This window comes from Podarcis bocagei (assembly GCF_964188305.1).
Source record: "Podarcis bocagei genome assembly, chromosome: 6".
NCBI lineage: Eukaryota > Metazoa > Chordata > Lepidosauria > Squamata > Lacertidae > Podarcis > Podarcis bocagei.
The window spans coordinates 31,125,911-31,142,731 of record NC_138130.1 but is presented as its reverse complement, the minus strand read 5'-3'; the positions used below and the strand labels follow the sequence as shown (position 1 = coordinate 31,142,731).

The 16,821-nt window shown below is 44.2% G+C and overlaps 1 protein-coding gene across 1 annotated transcript in view; it reads left to right on the top strand.

The window, feature by feature from the left end:
* The first annotated feature begins 336 nt into the window (after positions 1 to 336).
* LOC308588519 (uncharacterized protein) overlaps positions 337 to 16,821 on the top strand; it is a 51,346-nt gene continuing 34,861 nt past the window's right edge. Inside the window, exons 1-8 of the mRNA XM_081196927.1 lie at positions 337 to 498; positions 7,452 to 7,518; positions 9,128 to 9,347; positions 11,131 to 11,302; positions 14,027 to 14,195; positions 15,575 to 15,640; positions 15,740 to 15,857; positions 16,592 to 16,740. Coding sequence (XP_081053053.1) covers positions 403 to 498; positions 7,452 to 7,518; positions 9,128 to 9,347; positions 11,131 to 11,302; positions 14,027 to 14,195; positions 15,575 to 15,640; positions 15,740 to 15,857; positions 16,592 to 16,740 — 1,057 coding nt within the window. The 5' untranslated portion in view covers positions 337 to 402. The remainder of the gene's footprint in view (positions 499 to 7,451; positions 7,519 to 9,127; positions 9,348 to 11,130; positions 11,303 to 14,026; positions 14,196 to 15,574; positions 15,641 to 15,739; positions 15,858 to 16,591; positions 16,741 to 16,821) is intronic.

The following is a 16,821-nucleotide window of genomic DNA, read 5'->3' as shown; positions in this document are numbered from 1 at the left end:
TTCTTCTTCTCCTCGCCCAGTCCCTAAGGCTGATTTCTGAGGAGCCAGGCAGGTGAGGATCAAGCTCGCGAGACTCGGCTTGTTCCCTGAACCAGGATCCGGGATCCGAGTCCATTCTTCCGCGCCTGGGTGATTCAGAGCAGCCCCGGCGCTTCTGGCAGCGGCGACCCACCGCCTCCTCCGTCCCGCCCAAGCGTCCAGGGCCGCCAAGGGGCGGGCTTCGCCTTAACGGGCAGGGGCGGAGCTCCCCTCGGCCCTCGGTGCCTGAGGCGAGTCGTGGCGAAGCTGCCGGCCGGGAGAGTCCAGGTGAGGAGAAGGCGCTGGGCGCGCGGGTCTGGGTCGGCTGCTGAGGGGTTGAGAGTCCGCGAGGGGGGCAGCTCGCCGCCGCCGCCTCGCCTCTGTATGAGGATTAGGCGCAGCCGTCTTGCGTGGCTCTTTCTCGAGTACAAGAGGAGCGCGCTGTGTGGGGAAAGAGTTTGGGCAAGTTCCTGGCACCGGGTGAGTCACGCTTTGGACCCGGCAGCGCGGCCTCTTCTTGCCCGCGAGGACAGGCTGGCCTGGGGCGTGAGGGGGCAGCAGGTTCTTCCAAGAGCCGCGGGGAAGAGACCGGACGGGTTCCTCTCGCCTCCGCCGCGGGCTTCGCCGTTGCCTTTCCTGGCGCCTTTGAGGGGGGCAGATCAGCAGGTGGAGAAAGGGAGCTTCAGCTGCAGTCATTTCTGAGGAGCCCAGACAGACAGACAGTCAGACAGAAGCCAACTGGGCATCCCTCTATAGAGGTGTCTTGTTTAGGCAGGTTGCTGTTAGTCTTGAATGTGTACAGAGCTGTTTCCCTTTTTTTCAGCAGCCTGCCTTGACGGACACTTTCCCGAAATGGGCTTAAGAGGCCCTTTATGAAGTTGACCTGAGTGGATTTAGAAACACGCAGGATCCAAACAGGTTAGAAATCTAATCTGGTTTCCGACTGGGGCCTGTTAATATCCTCTCGAGTTCTCTACCACGAGCAAACTATGGTTTTTACCCCTTTGAGGGTTTTTCTGACTTTTTACTAAAGTGGGCAAAAGGACATCAGACAAGATACCTCCTTTTCAAAGAAGCACCTTCTAAAGAATCAAGGGATTGCGTTTAACAAGCTGCTAGTCCCTATGATTTTCAGAGAGAGGGAAAGCACCAAAAATCTCAGTTTTTTAAATTCCACTCTGTTGGCAACAACCCATCTCCAAATGGCATATTTGATTCTCCTAGACTTATGAATGCTAACTGATCTCCCCCAATGCAAGGCCTGTCTTTGGAAATGGCAGTATTTGGTATATGATGTGTAACTTATTTCTGTCCATACCATACCTATTCCAAATGCAGCTGACTCCATAGGTTTGGTCCAGTAATTTGGGGAGGGAGGCAGTTTCACAAAGTTAAAAACATAGGATGGTATTCAACGAACTCAGAGTAGACTTATTGAAATTAATGCACAAGACCAAGGTCCATTAATTTCCATGGGTCTACTCCAAGTTAAAATCACTTGAATACCTGGAAACTTATTGCCTTCCAGATGTTGTTGAATCACAACTCCCATCAGTCCCGGCAAGAATGGCCAATGGCCTGGGATGTTGGGAGTTGTACCTCAGCAACATCTGGAGGGCCAAAGGTTTAGCACATCTGATGCAATTCACAACTTAAGCTAACTTCATTGATTTCAGTGGGTCTGTTCTGAGTATGACAACTTGGTAGGTGTGGGCAATTTAAATCCACCCTTCCCCAAACAAGAACCGAGTGATTCTCGTCCTTGATGGCTAGCATGTTAAGTCTTTGCTCGGAACTATTAAGTGATTCATGGGTGATGCATTGGCAATACATTTAAAGTTCATAAGTGATTGAAAATCCAAGCATGCCATTACATTCTCTCTGGTGCAGGTGTTAAGTGTTTTCAGTTATATATATCCAGTGAGCCTTAGCTTCTTTTGTTCCTTCGTGTCTCTCAGAGTTAAAGTTCTTGTTTGCTATTTTGGTGCAATGTGTAAATGGGACATTGTTGACTTTGCTGCATATTTTCTGGGTGATGGTAGCTATGAGGTGCTGAGTGAACTTTCCCTGTTAACTTACTCTTGCCTTGCTTTTGACCACTCCTACATCTGGAGGGGAACCAGTTGAACTATGGCTTGCCTTTCTCTTGAATGTGGCCTGCATAGATTGTGAATGTGACCAACATTGTGTGTTAGACATTCTGAAGTTCTAGTTGCTAAATCAATGATTATCAGAAGCAGAATGATTTTTATTGGATTTCTCATTTGTCCTTAACTATAAGGTTCCAGGTTACAACAGTATTTTTTTAAAAAAAATCTGTTAAAACAAATTGCAATCAGGATATGTATTTGGAGTGACAAAGGCCAGGGTAAAAAGGTGAAACTTGAAAGTAGTATGGGGGTCTATTGTGAGTTGCATTCCTGTAATGAATGTGCTTACTTCCAATTCTAAGATTCGATTATCCAGAATTGAAGTGCAAGCTCTAAGCTTGCAGTGGTTTATTGCTCTTCACCTTTATGTCGCAAGTGACCTGCTAATAATGTTAATAAAGGCTTAAAAATTAAAAACAAACTAGTGACTCACTTGATAGTGATATTCATTTTAATAATAGTAATTGAAACTGTGTACAGTGGTGCCTCGCAAGACGAAATTAATTCGTTCCGCAAGTTTTTTCTTCTTGCGAGTTTTTCGTCTTACGATGCACGGTTTCCCATAGGAATGCATTGAAAATCAATTAATGTGTTCCTATGGAAACCGCCTTCAGACCAGGTCCGGGGACAGTCTGTCCCCCGACCTCTTCTGAAGGCTGGGGGGGGGGGACAAGGGCTTTTCTTCCCACCCCCAGCATTTTAAAAAACCCCGGGACAGCGGAGGACTTCTCCGCTGTCCGGGGCGATCTTAAAATGCTGGCGGGCGGCATTTTAAAATCGCCCGGGACAGCGGAGGACTTCTCCGCTGTCCGGGGCGATGTAAAAGCCCCTGGGAAGGCAGGCAGGGGGGACAAAGACTTTTGCCCCCCGCCCGCCTTCAGAAGAGGTCCTGGACCTCTTCTGAAGGCGGGCGGGGGGCGAAAGTCTTTGCCTCCCCGCCTGCCTTCAAAAGCCGTCCGGGAAGGCAGGCAGGGGGGAGCAAAGAGCAAAGCCTTTCGGCCCCCGCTGGCCTTCCTGGACCTCTTCTGAAGGCCGGAGGGGGGGGGGGGAAAGGCTTTGCTCCCCACCACCAGCATTTAAAAGAGGTCCCCGGAGATTTCCCTATGGGCTTTCGTCTTGCGAAGCAAGCCCATAGGGAAATTCGTCTTGCGAAGCGCCTCCAAAACAGAAAACCCTTTCGTCTTGCGGGTTTTCCGTCTTGCGAGGCATTCGTCTTGCGGGGTACCACTGTATGGGGGGTCCTAGTTTGCTTTTAAGCATCACCTTTCTAAAAGAAGAATGTCTGCTTCTGGTTTATTTAGCATAGAGCACTGCGTGTGTTTTATGGAATGCCGGCTATCTCTTTCCAGGCATTAATAAATCAACTGCTGACAGAATAAACAGCACAAATTAAGGTCCAAGGCTAAGTGCAAGGCTATAATTTCTTGTAACTCCTTTGTAAAGTTTGCAGTTGGATTGTGTCTATCCAGCCTGGGCTGTGGTTAGTCTGCACGTGTTGGATGTAAGGAGGAATGTCAACTTAGGATGGGTTAGGTCCTCACATGACTCTGTGCCAGGTAATGTGGCTGTATTAGTCAGCTTGGGCACGCTGGATTCTGTGTGTTGAGGTGCCACTTACATGTGATAGTCAACCATTGTAGATAAGCTGAGTGAGGTTTAGGCAATGTGTGTGGAAGGGAGCTGAGCCTGGTGGCTGCAATCTTGATGCAGTGCTGCACATTCTGTACATACACATTTGCAGTGGCGTAGCATGGGTTGTCAGCACCCGGGGCAAGGCAAGTAATTTGCGCCCCCTAACCCATGGATTTGCGCCCCTAACCCGTGGATTTGCATCCCCTAACCCTAACCCCCAGATGTTGCGCCCGGTGCGGCCGGCCCCCCCTGCACCCCCCACGCTACGCCACTGACATTTGTTAATTTGGGGGAAAGGATTTGGTGCCTCCAGACTATTAACCCAAGAGCGCTGTTCTGAAAGTCAGTGACCAATACAGCATAGATATGGATTGTTGCTAACATCTCCTGTTAGCTGCTTCCCAAACCAGCAGTTGGAACACAGTGGATGCGGAGTAAATGTGAGTATTCCAGAATTCCAGAACTCTTTTTTTTAATATAAAAAATCATGTTTGAAATTGTTGTGTCAGAATTTAAACTTCAAGAGTCAATGCTGAATTTGTAGGTGCTAGGCCTTAATAATTCCCCCCCCCCCCCGTAGAGCTACATTTGGAAGAGCATTGTGTGTGTTTCATGGGTGCCAACTCCCTGGGGCCCTGGGCACTTGGGCACCCACAAAATTCCCTATGAAGGGGCTAAGCACCCACAAATCTGGATGCAGGGGGCATGCATACTGCATGGCACCGCACCCATGACCCCGGGCACCCACGTTCACAAGGCCAAGGTGGCACTCCTGGTGTGTGTGTAAGCCGAAGCAAAAGTGGCAACTTTTCAGCACCTATTGAATACCTGCTTTGAAAAACATACTACCCTTTTGCAAAAGGAAGGCTGAGTGGAGTTAACCATGAGCAGGCTGAGGACAAAATACTAACAGTGGCTTTTCACTTGACATTTTGTACTAAGTGTTAGGGAACATGGACATCAGGCCGCTTGTGAAGGGCATTTGTACGTTTCATTTATTTACAACTAAATACTACTACACTGCAGTTTGATTTCAGGTGGCTTACAATCTCCTAACATCCCAGTAACACAGCACAGTAAGCAAAACCTCATTATCCAAGGTTGACCGATTTTAACTTTAATCCTGCTTTCTGCCATTTTTTATTAGGAAAGAAATTAGACTGCAAGTCTTATAATTTCATCACACCTCTCTTAAAAACTGGTGCTACATTGGTTGCCTTCCAACCCTCCCGTGAGGATTTTGAGTTTAAAGACATTTTACATTTTTAGCATTAGATGACCAACTGCTTCACATTTTTATGTTATTTACGAACTCCTGATGCTATCCAGACCGAGGGCTGGCTTTTAATGTGGTGTTTAGCCCTAAAATTTTAATCTTATTTTTATCCAACATCCTTTTCAGAGAAATCAGACGCAAATATTCTGTTTCTCTCCAAAGTCCTTTTCGAAGTTGTTTTTCTAATGGTCTGACACTCCCAGGCTCGCTCACTGCTTGTGATTTTTAAGAAATTTGTATTCCCCACCCCCTTCGTGCCCCTAACAATATGCTCAAATATCTTCTCATGTGCCTCACTGGTAACTTGTGTTTGTTTTAGGAGAGCTTATTTTCTCTTTTTTTGTCCTCTTTATTTAGATTAGACTTGCACTTTTTAAAGAAAAGAGTCTTGGCTTTTGCAGCTCTATTGACGTGCATTACTAACCACACATCCTGTTGGGTTTATTTCTTAATCCATGGTGTGCACTCCAGACGAGCTTCTGTTGTTGTGGTTTTCAATAACTTCCAATACTCCAGAATACTTTCCCTTTCAACGTCATTATAATGCATCTCCACCATTTGGAGGAATTTTCCTCTCTTGAAATTAAACGTGACCCTGTTGAACCTTGTTGGTGGCTTCCCACTTCCATTTAAGTTGATTTGATAGCACTGTAGTTACTGTTCCTCGCTAGTTTGGCAGCATCTTTGTCTTGTACCAGATCCAAAGTATCTCCAAGAATGAAGGACCTCTCAATACCAGCTGTGTAGAACAGGGGTCAGCAAACATTTTCAGACCTTGTGGGGGCCCAGACTATATTTTGAAAAAAATAATAATGAACGAATTCCTATGACCCGCAAATAACCCAGAGATGCATTTTAAATAAAAGGACACATTCTATTCATGTAAAAACACGCTGATTTCCGGACTGTCCGTGGGCCAGATTTAGAAGGTGATTGGGCCGAATCCAACCCCCGGGCCTTAGTTTGCCTACCCATGGTGTAGAATGAAACTTGACAGGAAATCTAATTTTGTTGATTCTGGCCAACAAGAAAACAATGCTAGCAGAATTTATTCTTATTATACACGTCCAAGGAGACTAGGTCTTCCAAGTATCCATATTTTCCTGGCTAACAGTCCTGGATTTACAGAAGCCATACCGGTTTCTGATTTGATCCTGAAATGTCCTTTACCTTAGGATGTCCCTATTTCCATCGGAGAAATGTTGGAGGATATAGGACATGCCCAGGGCTTTTATAGCCAGAACTCACCAGAACTGAGTTCTGGCACTTCTCAGGTGGGCACCATGGCCGTTCTAAGAGAACAAGGGGGGTGTTCGTGGTGAGTTCCAGCACCACTTTTTCTAGAAAAATAGCACTGGATGTTCCTATTTTCATTGGAGAAATGTTGGCGGGGATGTAACTGTTTACATCAGAGAAATGTTGGAGGGTATGGGATTGTGAAGGCCAGACCGCCCAAAGTATATACAGCATGTTTAGCAGTGATCACTACTTTCCCCCAGAAAAAGCAGTGACGCGAAATCTCCCATGCAGCACATTTGCAGCTCTTGTGAATGTGGAATATTGGGTAGGAGCTAATGCAGGGAAGTGTCATGATCAGCTGTGGAATGTTGTTTGTGGCAGTAATTCTTACAAGGTAGTGTTTTTCAACCTGGTGCCCTCCAGATGTGTTGGATCACAACTCACACCAGCCCCGGTCTTTGGCTGCGCTGACTGCGGCTGATGCGAGTTTGTATCTCAATGCATCTGGTCACCAGCTTGGGTGAATCTGCTGCAGTGTATGTGGTCAGGTTCCTGTGTACCTAAACCACTCAGCAAAGAGCTAAGAAATTTCCAGTATTTCTGTAAATGGGGGTTCAATAGTCTGTTTTCTTGCTGAAAATGATTGTGGCAATGGTTGAGCTGTTGATGCAGCCTGGAAATTACTAATATCTCTCAATTTGTGAATGCATATAGATTGGTATGGCAGAAGCCAAGCTTGTCATGAACTTTCAAATAGCCGTTTGCATGGTGGGAAGTATCACTTTTTAAAAATCCTTTCAACCCTCTGATGTAAATTAGACTGAGAGATGGTAACTGGCCTAAGGACACACAAAGGGTCCAGGATCTGAAAGCAAATTCATTTCATACACCAGGTGATCAAAAAGGGCTCTTTACGAAATGTTTCTTCTTTTACACCATTGATGGCTGGTAGGTAAGTGTGGCTGCACTAGTAATTTTTGTGGACTTCAAGTTTATTTGACTTTCTTCTAAATGCACTAGTCCTAGCATCGGATATGTCATCCTTCCCCCTTTATACAGATTGTGAACAATTTGGCTGTAGCAGAGAATTTTAGAAAGCTATTGCAGACCCGAATATCTTTCCTTTCCTTTTCCAGCAGAAGATGATATCTGCGTTGCAACTCTTATGCTGGATCTGTCTGGCTTATTCTTCATCCAGTATTTGTAAGTCAAATTTATGTTTCTTATTTGTTTGTTTGTTTGCTTGCTTTAGCTACACCACGGTGGATGTAATCATACTCCCATCTAGTTTCTCCACAAAGTTACACAAATATAAGTGCCGCTTCCATGAGGGGCTGGTTTGTTTGCGTTGTTTTGCAGGTGCATAGCTCTTACTTTATTTCTCCCTGCTTGCTTAATTACTCTGAGAATGCGCGAACTTGAAAAGCACAGGTGAAAACCAGTGCATGTGAGGGAAAATGAAGGCTGTGTCTGAGGTCTGTAGCGCTTCACTTGTGTGTATATGCATCACTAGTTAACCTATAGTCAAGTGATGAACATCCATCACAGTTTTCTATCTCTCCTTCCACCCGCCATGATGTATAAGTCAACTGGGGTTGCAGTTTCTCAAAATGCAGCACTTTTCCCAGCAAAAATGGGAAGAGCTGTTCTTAAACCCATTTATTTTTCAAAAAACCTTTTAATTTTATGTTTTATATATACTGTCATACTGGCTGTTGCCTGTATATACTTTGATACTGTAGTGCCTCTTACTTTGCTCAATGAATGCAATATTCAGAGGTGAACTTCTCATGAACCCTTCTAGAAAATCTCAAGCAAAATTCCTCTCATCTCAAAACTCTTAAAGAAGCAGCAGGTGCGCCAACACTCAAGAGTACATTAAATTGCTGTATTTTACATCACCAGCGATTATATTTTGTTTGATAACGAATGGGGTGCGGAATTGGCTTCCTGGGCTCTTCTTTGTGTTTCTGTTAAGAAGCTGAATTGCATTCTCAATTAAATGTTGCCAGTTTTGCATTAAGAATGCATCAGACGTGTATTGCATAGTGTTATGCTTGCATTTCTAAAATTCTGAGAGCTGCGTCGCACAAGCTGTGATTTGCAGATACTCATATACGCACCCCCTCTGCTGGCTCAGTAAACTTGACTTCTCCACACGCTCCACCCCCCAATTCCACGTTAGGGCCCTGTTGCATTCTCTATGCCTGCAATCCTAACCCTACTTACTTTGGAGTAAAACTTGCTTCTGAGTAGACGTGGTTAGGATTTGGCTGTTTGGGAATGAAACAGGGTCAAATAACAATCCTGCCCTTGCAAGGCTTATCTGTTGCTTGCAGTCTTCCCATGTTCCAGGCTCTAGAGGAAGGGAGCCTTTCTCAAAAGCCTCCAGTCCCATTTTCCAGCTGTAGCAGTTGCCAGATAAATAGAAGGAGACAGTTTTCCACCCTGGGTTTGGAGTGGGGAATACAGGGGAAGATGCAGGTAAACTGACAATGCACCACTTCAGATTCAATTGGAGCCGGAGAATGATTTGGGGCACGGAAGTGCTGTTAGTTTCATAATGCATCCGAGCACTCATGGGACAAGTTAAACTATTAGTTGGACGAGTTTGTGCTAGCTAGATAGTAAGTTTGGGCAGCGTTGCTAATTGCAAGGCGCAAGGAAGAAAGGCAAAGTTAGCACAAATGAGTTGGCACACAGTGGAATGATGGGGAGCTGTGTTGTGAATTTTCAGGCTTACTGCAAGTGTGTCTGTTTGCACTAGCAAAGTACATCATTTGTCACACATTATATGCAATTTACTCATTAGGTGTACGCTTAGCGACCAATGTGCGTGCAGGGGAGCCTGGGGTCATCTGCTGTCCGCTGCTGTCTTCCAAACAATCCAATTACTCTGTGACTTGGCACATAAACGGTAGTGATATACCCATAACTACGGATAACCACTCCAGGATCCATCAACGAGGAGACAGGCTTTGGTTTAGCCCTGCAGTGATAGAAGACTCCGGATTTTATGAGTGTCGCATTCAGTAAGTTTCTGCAAAGTTCATGTTTTTTCTCTCAATTTGAAAGTATCTGCTAGGTTCTATAGTACTGACTTGAGTGAGTTCAGCAATGATAGGGAAACATAAATTTAGAATTTTGCTGGTTTTGTCTTAACAATTTTTGGGGGGCTTCAATTGTGTAATGTTGAAGTGAGAAGCAATCTGCAGGCTGTGTATAAACCCTACTGAGCAAACCGACTTCTTTGAAATAAAACGTGCATTGGAGTCAACTATATTTTTTCCCTTATGTTTAGTAAAATTGATACAGGAGGTAAGTTTTATTTCTCTCCAGTCGCTGTAGTTTATTTAAAGCCTGATGCACACCGTTTGGAGATAACAGGGGACTGTTGCTGAATGCAATCCATGCTCTTTGAGAGCCAGTGTGGTGTAGTGGTTAAGAGCAGTAGTCTCCTAATCTGGGGAACCGGGTTCGTGTCTCCGCTCCTCCACATGCAGTTGCTGGGTGACCTTGGGCCAGTCACACTTCTTTGAAGTCTCTCAGCCCCACTCACCTCACAGAGTGTTTGTTGTGGGGGAGGAAGGGAAAGGAGAATGTTAGCCGCTTTGAGACTCCTGAAGGGGAGTGAAAGGCGGGATATCAAATCCAAACTCTTCTTCTTCTTCTCTTTGCTCGGAATGTAATAATAATAATAATAATAATAATAATAATAATAATAATAATAATAATTTATTTGTACCCCGCCCTCCCCAGCTGGAGTCGGGCTCAGGGCGGCTACTATCATAAAACTAACACAGTATACAAAGAACATAAAAACAGGCAATCAATTAATTAAAATACATCGTAAAATTAGTTCAAAGGAAATTAAAATCTGGACAGATGGCACTGAGAGTGGTTAATATTCTCCAGGGCTAACTGTTACCACTGGTCTTATAAAGGACCTGTGAGCGGGCTAGGAGGCCTCTTTAATGCTTGTTCTTATACAGAAAGAAAAGAATCAGACTGAACCCCGACCAAAGACCTGGCAGAACAGTTCTGTCTTGCAGGCCCTTCGGGAAGATGCATGATGCAGAGGGATCGGAAAAGGGATTAGCAGGCAGCCATCATGTTTGTATGTGGCTTCAGCCATGATTTGTGAAATTGGCCATCTGAACATGACCTCAGTCTAATAACCTAACAACCTATAGTTTTCAGGCTGTAAAATACAATTCTTGGAAAAAAGAGCAGGATGCAAAAGTAAGTGTCTCTGTAAGTGGTGCACAGTGGGGCAACTTCTTTCTGTGCACCCCAAATTCTGCCCCACAGGGTCCACAACGGGAAGCTCTGTTGCACAAGTGGAGGTCTGTAGTGCATGTGAAATGGCAGCACTGGCTACAATCCAATGTACACAAAAGGATTGTTTTTGTTTCCCCCCAGTAATTTTTTTTAGAACTGTTACATCATGTTATTCCAGCTAATTCTGGCATTTTATGAACACCATGAAACCAAACCTCCTGGCCACAATGTTGCCTCTTAAGCCATCCCTTACACATTTTTATATTCTGTCCTTAATATATTTTCTTCTTCTACTTCCTGGAACAACAAACTAAACATAAACAACCAGACACTTCTTGAGTATTATTATTTTGAGTTGGTTCTTGTCTGCTGAACTGTGATCCAATTCCACATCTTACTGTTTTAAAAAGTGCACCCAGATCTGGTTATGCTCATGATGTTTTTCTAACCATTAAATGCTGATATAAGGCCAGTATCCTGTGGGTATCTCTTAACAATTAATAGATGTACTGATATCCCTTTTTTTCATAACAGAAATTCAACAAGAGATAGGAAGGAGCTCCGTGTTTTCAAGAACGATGATGGTTTATGCTTTAATAGAAATTACGTTTATCCACAAAGAATACATTTGCATAATACTGGAAAGCTAAAGTGTCCCGACCTCCAGAATTTTGAAAGTGAAAGGACTCCACTTCAGTGGTCCAAGGTTGGTGTCTTTCTGTGTAATAACAGCCTTTTGAATGTTTTATCTTATTGGCGGTATCTTTTTTTCTAAGTCAGAGGCGGGGAACCACATTCAGGTGGTGGGCCATATTTAGTTTTGGAGAACCCTCTGTGGGTCTTGCATGAAACATTACAACTTAAAAGACATAGCACAAAAGGAGGAGGAAGGGAGCAAACTCAAGCACTAGATATAGGCCATCAAGTTCTAATAACAACCAGCTGAAATAGGAATAGTTTAAGGCAGGGGTTGGGGAAGCTCTGACCCCTTAGGTGTTGGTGAATTGCTGCTCCCATCATCCCCGGCTTTTGCTTATGTTTGCTGGGGTTGATGTGAGTCTGTAGAGTAACAACATCTGGAGGGCCAAAGGTTCCCTGTATCTGGTTTAAGGAAAAGATGAGCCAAAGGTTGCTGAAGTCTCAGTAGGGCCAGTGGAATAGTTCTGTTTCCCTTCTCTCCCTCTGCTGGTGAGAGATGGCATGGTTGTTGCTGGATGAGCAGTTCATACTGTTTTCTGGTACAAACTTCAAAATATGGTACATGTGGCTTTTGGCTAGTAAGACGCCTATTAATTTTTTTCCAAGTAGTTTTAAAACATGAACAAAAATACGTGGATCATCTCATACATAAATATTTATGGGTATTTACTTTAGTTTGTTTTGGAGAAATGGGTATGTTGCTGTGAGGATGATTTTGATGGTCTATCTCCCAAGTGGACCCATTGTTTCATCTCGTTTTCTTGAATATACAGGATTATGTGGTGTACTTGGTTGGTGATGTAATATGATTCTATGTTGGGGATTCCCCATCCTCCTTTGGAGGAGGGGAGGTGCAGGTATTTGGGGCTTATTCTTGGCTTTTTGTGAGAGAAAATAAATGAGTGTAGTTTTTCTCTATTTTGTCTGAGAGGGTGAAATTGGTGTTGTTCCATTTCCTCAAGTCTCTGTTGATTTGTCACCGCAGGGGCTTGTAATTGTGGAGGTATAGTTTGTTGAGGTTTCTGGTTATTTGAACCCCTAGGCACCTGAAGCCTGGGAAGGTTCTGAACCAATCTCCCCCCTATGAATAATAATACCTTGCTAATAATACCTTTTTTTTTTTGAGGGACGCGGGTGGCGCTGTGGGTAATCTATCTGTTGATGGATGGCCATCCTGACCCGGCCCCAGATACACTGACCAGATGTCTGGAAGCTGTGGCTGGATGGTTACGTGGGAGCCGGTTGAAGTTAAATCCTTCGAAGACAGAGGTCCTCTGGCTGGGACGGAGCGATATGGGATCGAGGGGGCAACTCCCATCTCTTGCGGGGGTGCAATTAGTGCCAGCATCGTCCGTTAAGAGTTTGGGTGTAATCTTCGATACCTCCCTCTCTATGGAGGCGCAGATTACAGCTATAACAAAGGCGGCATTTTTTCATCTCCGCCAAGCTAAGCAGTTGGCTCCTTATCTCTCTCGCCCTGACCTAGCCACTGTGATCCACGCGACGGTCACCTCCAGACTGGATTATTGTAACTCGCTCTACGTGGGGCTGCCCTTGAGACTGACCCAGAAACTCCAGCGGGTGCAGAATGCTGCGGCGAGACTCCTTATGGGGTCTTCGCTGCGAGATCATATCCATCCCGTACTATACCAGCTGCACTGGCTCCCGGTGGAGTACAGGGTCAGGTTTAAGGTGCTGGTTTTAACCTTTAAAGCCCTATACGGCCTAGGACCCTCGTACCTACGGGACCGCCTCTCCTGGTATGTCCCACAGAGAAATTTACGGTCTGCAAATAAAAACACCCTAAAGATCCCAGGCCACAGAGAGGTTAGGTTGGCCTCAACTAGAGCCAGGGCTTTTTCGGCCGCGGCTCCAATCTGGTGGAACGCTCTGTCACAAGAGACTAGGGCCCTGCAGGACTTGACATCCTTCCGCAGGGCCTGCAAGACAGAGCTGTTCCACCAGGCCTTTTGTTAGGGCGCAGCCTGACCCCCTCCTCTGGCAATCTGCACAAAATTTTGCTTGATGGTTGCCATTAATTTGATTTTAATTTGATTTAATTAATTTTATAATGAATGTTTTAGAATGTTGGACTATTTTGATTGTTGTTAGCCGCCCTGAGCCCAGCTTCGGCTGGGGAGGGCGGGATATAAATAAAATTTATTATTATTATTATTAAAACCTCAGTGCCTAGGGCTTGCCGATCGTATAGTCGGCGGTTCGAATCCCCGCGGCGGGGTAAGCTCCTGTCATTCGGTCCCAGCTCCTGCCCACCTAGCAGTTCGAAAGCACCATTAAGTGCAAGTAGATAAATAGGTACCGCTTTATAGCGGGAAGGTAAACGGCGTTTCCGTGTGCTGCGCTGGTGCTGGCTCGCCAGAGCAGCTTCGTCACGCTGGCCACGTGACCCGGAAGTGTCTTCGGACAGCGCTGGCTCCCGGCCTCTTAAGCGAGATGAGCACGCAACCCCAGAGTCGGTCACGACTGGCCCGTACGGGCAGGGGTACCTTTACCTTTACCTTTAATAATACCTTTTGTGCATGGAGATATATCCTTATTTGCAACTCTCCGTTCCCTCCCAACAGTTGTCCTTAGCTTTGTGAGTCTGCATTCTGTGGATTACATTTCTCTGCTTTTTATTGTGCCAGTCTGTGTTTGGGTCCTGTAAATGAACTAAGTTTGTTGCCTTCAGCTTTTAATAATATTTTTTCTGCCTCTTTTTATATTTCAGGCATGCACTCCTGGATTACCTGAAGATGGGAGATTTAGCCATTTTGAGGATTTCCTTGCAATTAAAAATGCAACGGAGAAAGACAAAGGAGTGTATATATGCCAGCTGACATACACCTATCTGGGAAGACAATTGAATGTATCTCGTGCTATTAGTCTAACGCTTTTTGGTAAGTTTGTGTAAGAGGGAAGCCGGGAAAGACCACCTCCCAGCCTGCTCTGGCTAGACTTTCCCTCCCCACCCCTACCAGTTCCGTTGCAGCTGGTCCATTAGAGCAAATGGGACACTGTGCCACTAATTCAGCCTTCATTCCCTTAAGACCATCTGCCTTCCTTCTTCCTTGCATCCAGACCACACCCTCTGCTTCCTCCTCCTTAATCTCAGGGTTGACATTTCTTAGCAGGGGAGGATGGGGACAAACAGAATTTGTTGGCATTGGCTTGTGGTTTTACCTACTGTTGGCCTTCGTCCCTTCTGCTCCCCCAGTCCTAATGGGAGCTAGCTGCCATTGTGCAAGTCCACGTATCAGCAAATAAGAAAACTATTCCTTCTTGCCACCTGCCCTGTGTCAAGAACCCTGATGACATCTTACATTCAGATATTTGTGGGGCTTTTAAAATGTAGTTTAGTTTTATTTGTAAAATGCTTTGGAAGAGTTTATATCCTGAAAGATGGGATATAAAGCAGTTAATATATATATTTGGTTCTTGATACTTTATTGGTTAGGGCTGCCACATCTCCGAATTTTCCTGAAAATACTATTGGTAAGCTACAGAATGAAGGTTATCTAATAATGCCACAAATGCATCATAAATGCATTGTTAAAACAAACGTGTTTTGTTCCTGAACAGCACTGGGCAAGATCATATTTTTGTTGTTGTATTCCTTTGTCCTTTTACTCCCATGCTGCTTCTGGATCTGTTGAACACTTAAAGTGGTATTTGACTCTGGCTGCTTTTGGAGTTAATGTTCAGTTAAGCGTATCTATGTTAGGTTTCAAAAAGTCCGTCTTTTCTAGAGAGGAGTCTTGAATCTTAACGAAAAGTATTGTGACATAAATGTGCAGAACGTTTGCATCAAGATAGTCTGATTTTGTTCAGAAGTATTAATAGCATTTGTGATGTACTTGCATGTAATGTCCGGTCAAGATGCATATATTTTGGACTGTATCCAACAGTTGCACAAGTGAAGACAGCTTGCACCAATCAGTCTCCCACCCCCTGCAGTTCCTTCAAAATCCTCTTCAGAGGGTTGTCTGGGAAGGTTTTTCAGGAGGTGAAGGGGAAGATTGGTTGTACAAACTGCCATCTGTTGGTGCAACCACTAGGTATAAACCTTTGTTTCTAGGCTGCCAATAAATGTTTTACTTGTATCTGGATATACATCATGAAGCGGCTTTTTCCAGTGAGTAGTGAATTAAATGGTTGCTAGTGGACGACAGTCCGCAGTAACTAGAAAATAATATCAAGAACTTACTAGCAGAGCAATGAGGAATAGATTGTGCAACGATGATTTGTTGTTTCTGTTAACACTTCTTTCCATTGTTAGCACCTCCGAAGAGAATACCGCTGGACATCATTTATCCAAACAATAATTCAGTTGAAGTAGAACTTGGTAAGCAACTACTGCACTTAATATGAAACTATTTTTTCATGGTCCTAAACTACACCCTAACAGTTTCTGTTATTTGCAATTATTCTTTCATGTTTTTAGGGTCCAGTATTGCCGTGACCTGTAATGCCTCGTCGGGTATTTGGGACGAACCATATGTATCCTGGAACCTTGAGGATAACTCTACTCGGGATTTAAAAGCAACACTCACACAGTCTCTGTAAATACTAACTCAATTTCCTTTGGTCTTTGGAATTAAGACAAGTTGGGGGTTACTTGATGGGACTAGTCATTGAAATCATTGTAAGGTTGCATGATATCTAATGTGGTGCCTTCCAAGTGTTGTGGACAGCGTCGCCCGACCAATTATCAAGAATTAATTTTATAATTATTATTATACTTTTATTTATACTATGCCTGTTTTCCCCGGAGAGGGAAATACAAGTGGCATATAGGTAAAAATAAGAGCAGCTAAAAACATGTTTAAAAAAGAACCATTAAAAACAATTAAGCATTGTTAGAATATATATCCTGTTAAAATCAAACAGCTAATTACAATAAAAAACAGCATGGCACCACAGCTCTTTCATTAAAAGCAGTCAATTCACAATTCCCTTGTTGGAACAAGGAAGTATTCACCTGCTGGCAGAAAGATAACAAGAAGGGAACCAGTCTAACTTCTCTAGGGAGGGAGTTGCAAAGTCTGGGAGCAGTCACTAAGAAGGCCGTCTTCTGCGTAATTTGGATACTGCGATGATTCATAGTGGAACTGAAGGAACGTGGCTTTTTGCTGAAACCAGGAAATTTAATAATTCCCCTCAGCATTTAAGCACAGTTTCTCTATCTTTAATCCTTGTACCTTTGTTCAAGAAAAGTGTGACACAACATCATACAAATAAGCCCTGTTAAACTTTCATGTTTCTTATTTTTTTCTGCTTTTTTTAATGCCACCAGGGATAAGTCACCTAATGGAGAACTTCAGCTAGTGAGAGAAAAGTTTAATATTTCTGTAGTGAAACCTAAACACTACAAAAAATACTTCTGCACTGTATGGTCTATTAGAACTGCTCCAAGAGTTGTATACATCATGCTACAACCTCCAGGTAAGTTTTTTACGTATAAGATGGTGTTGTGCAGCCGCAAGTTGTGTGGTTTTCTGTTGTACACACAGCTAGTGCAACAAG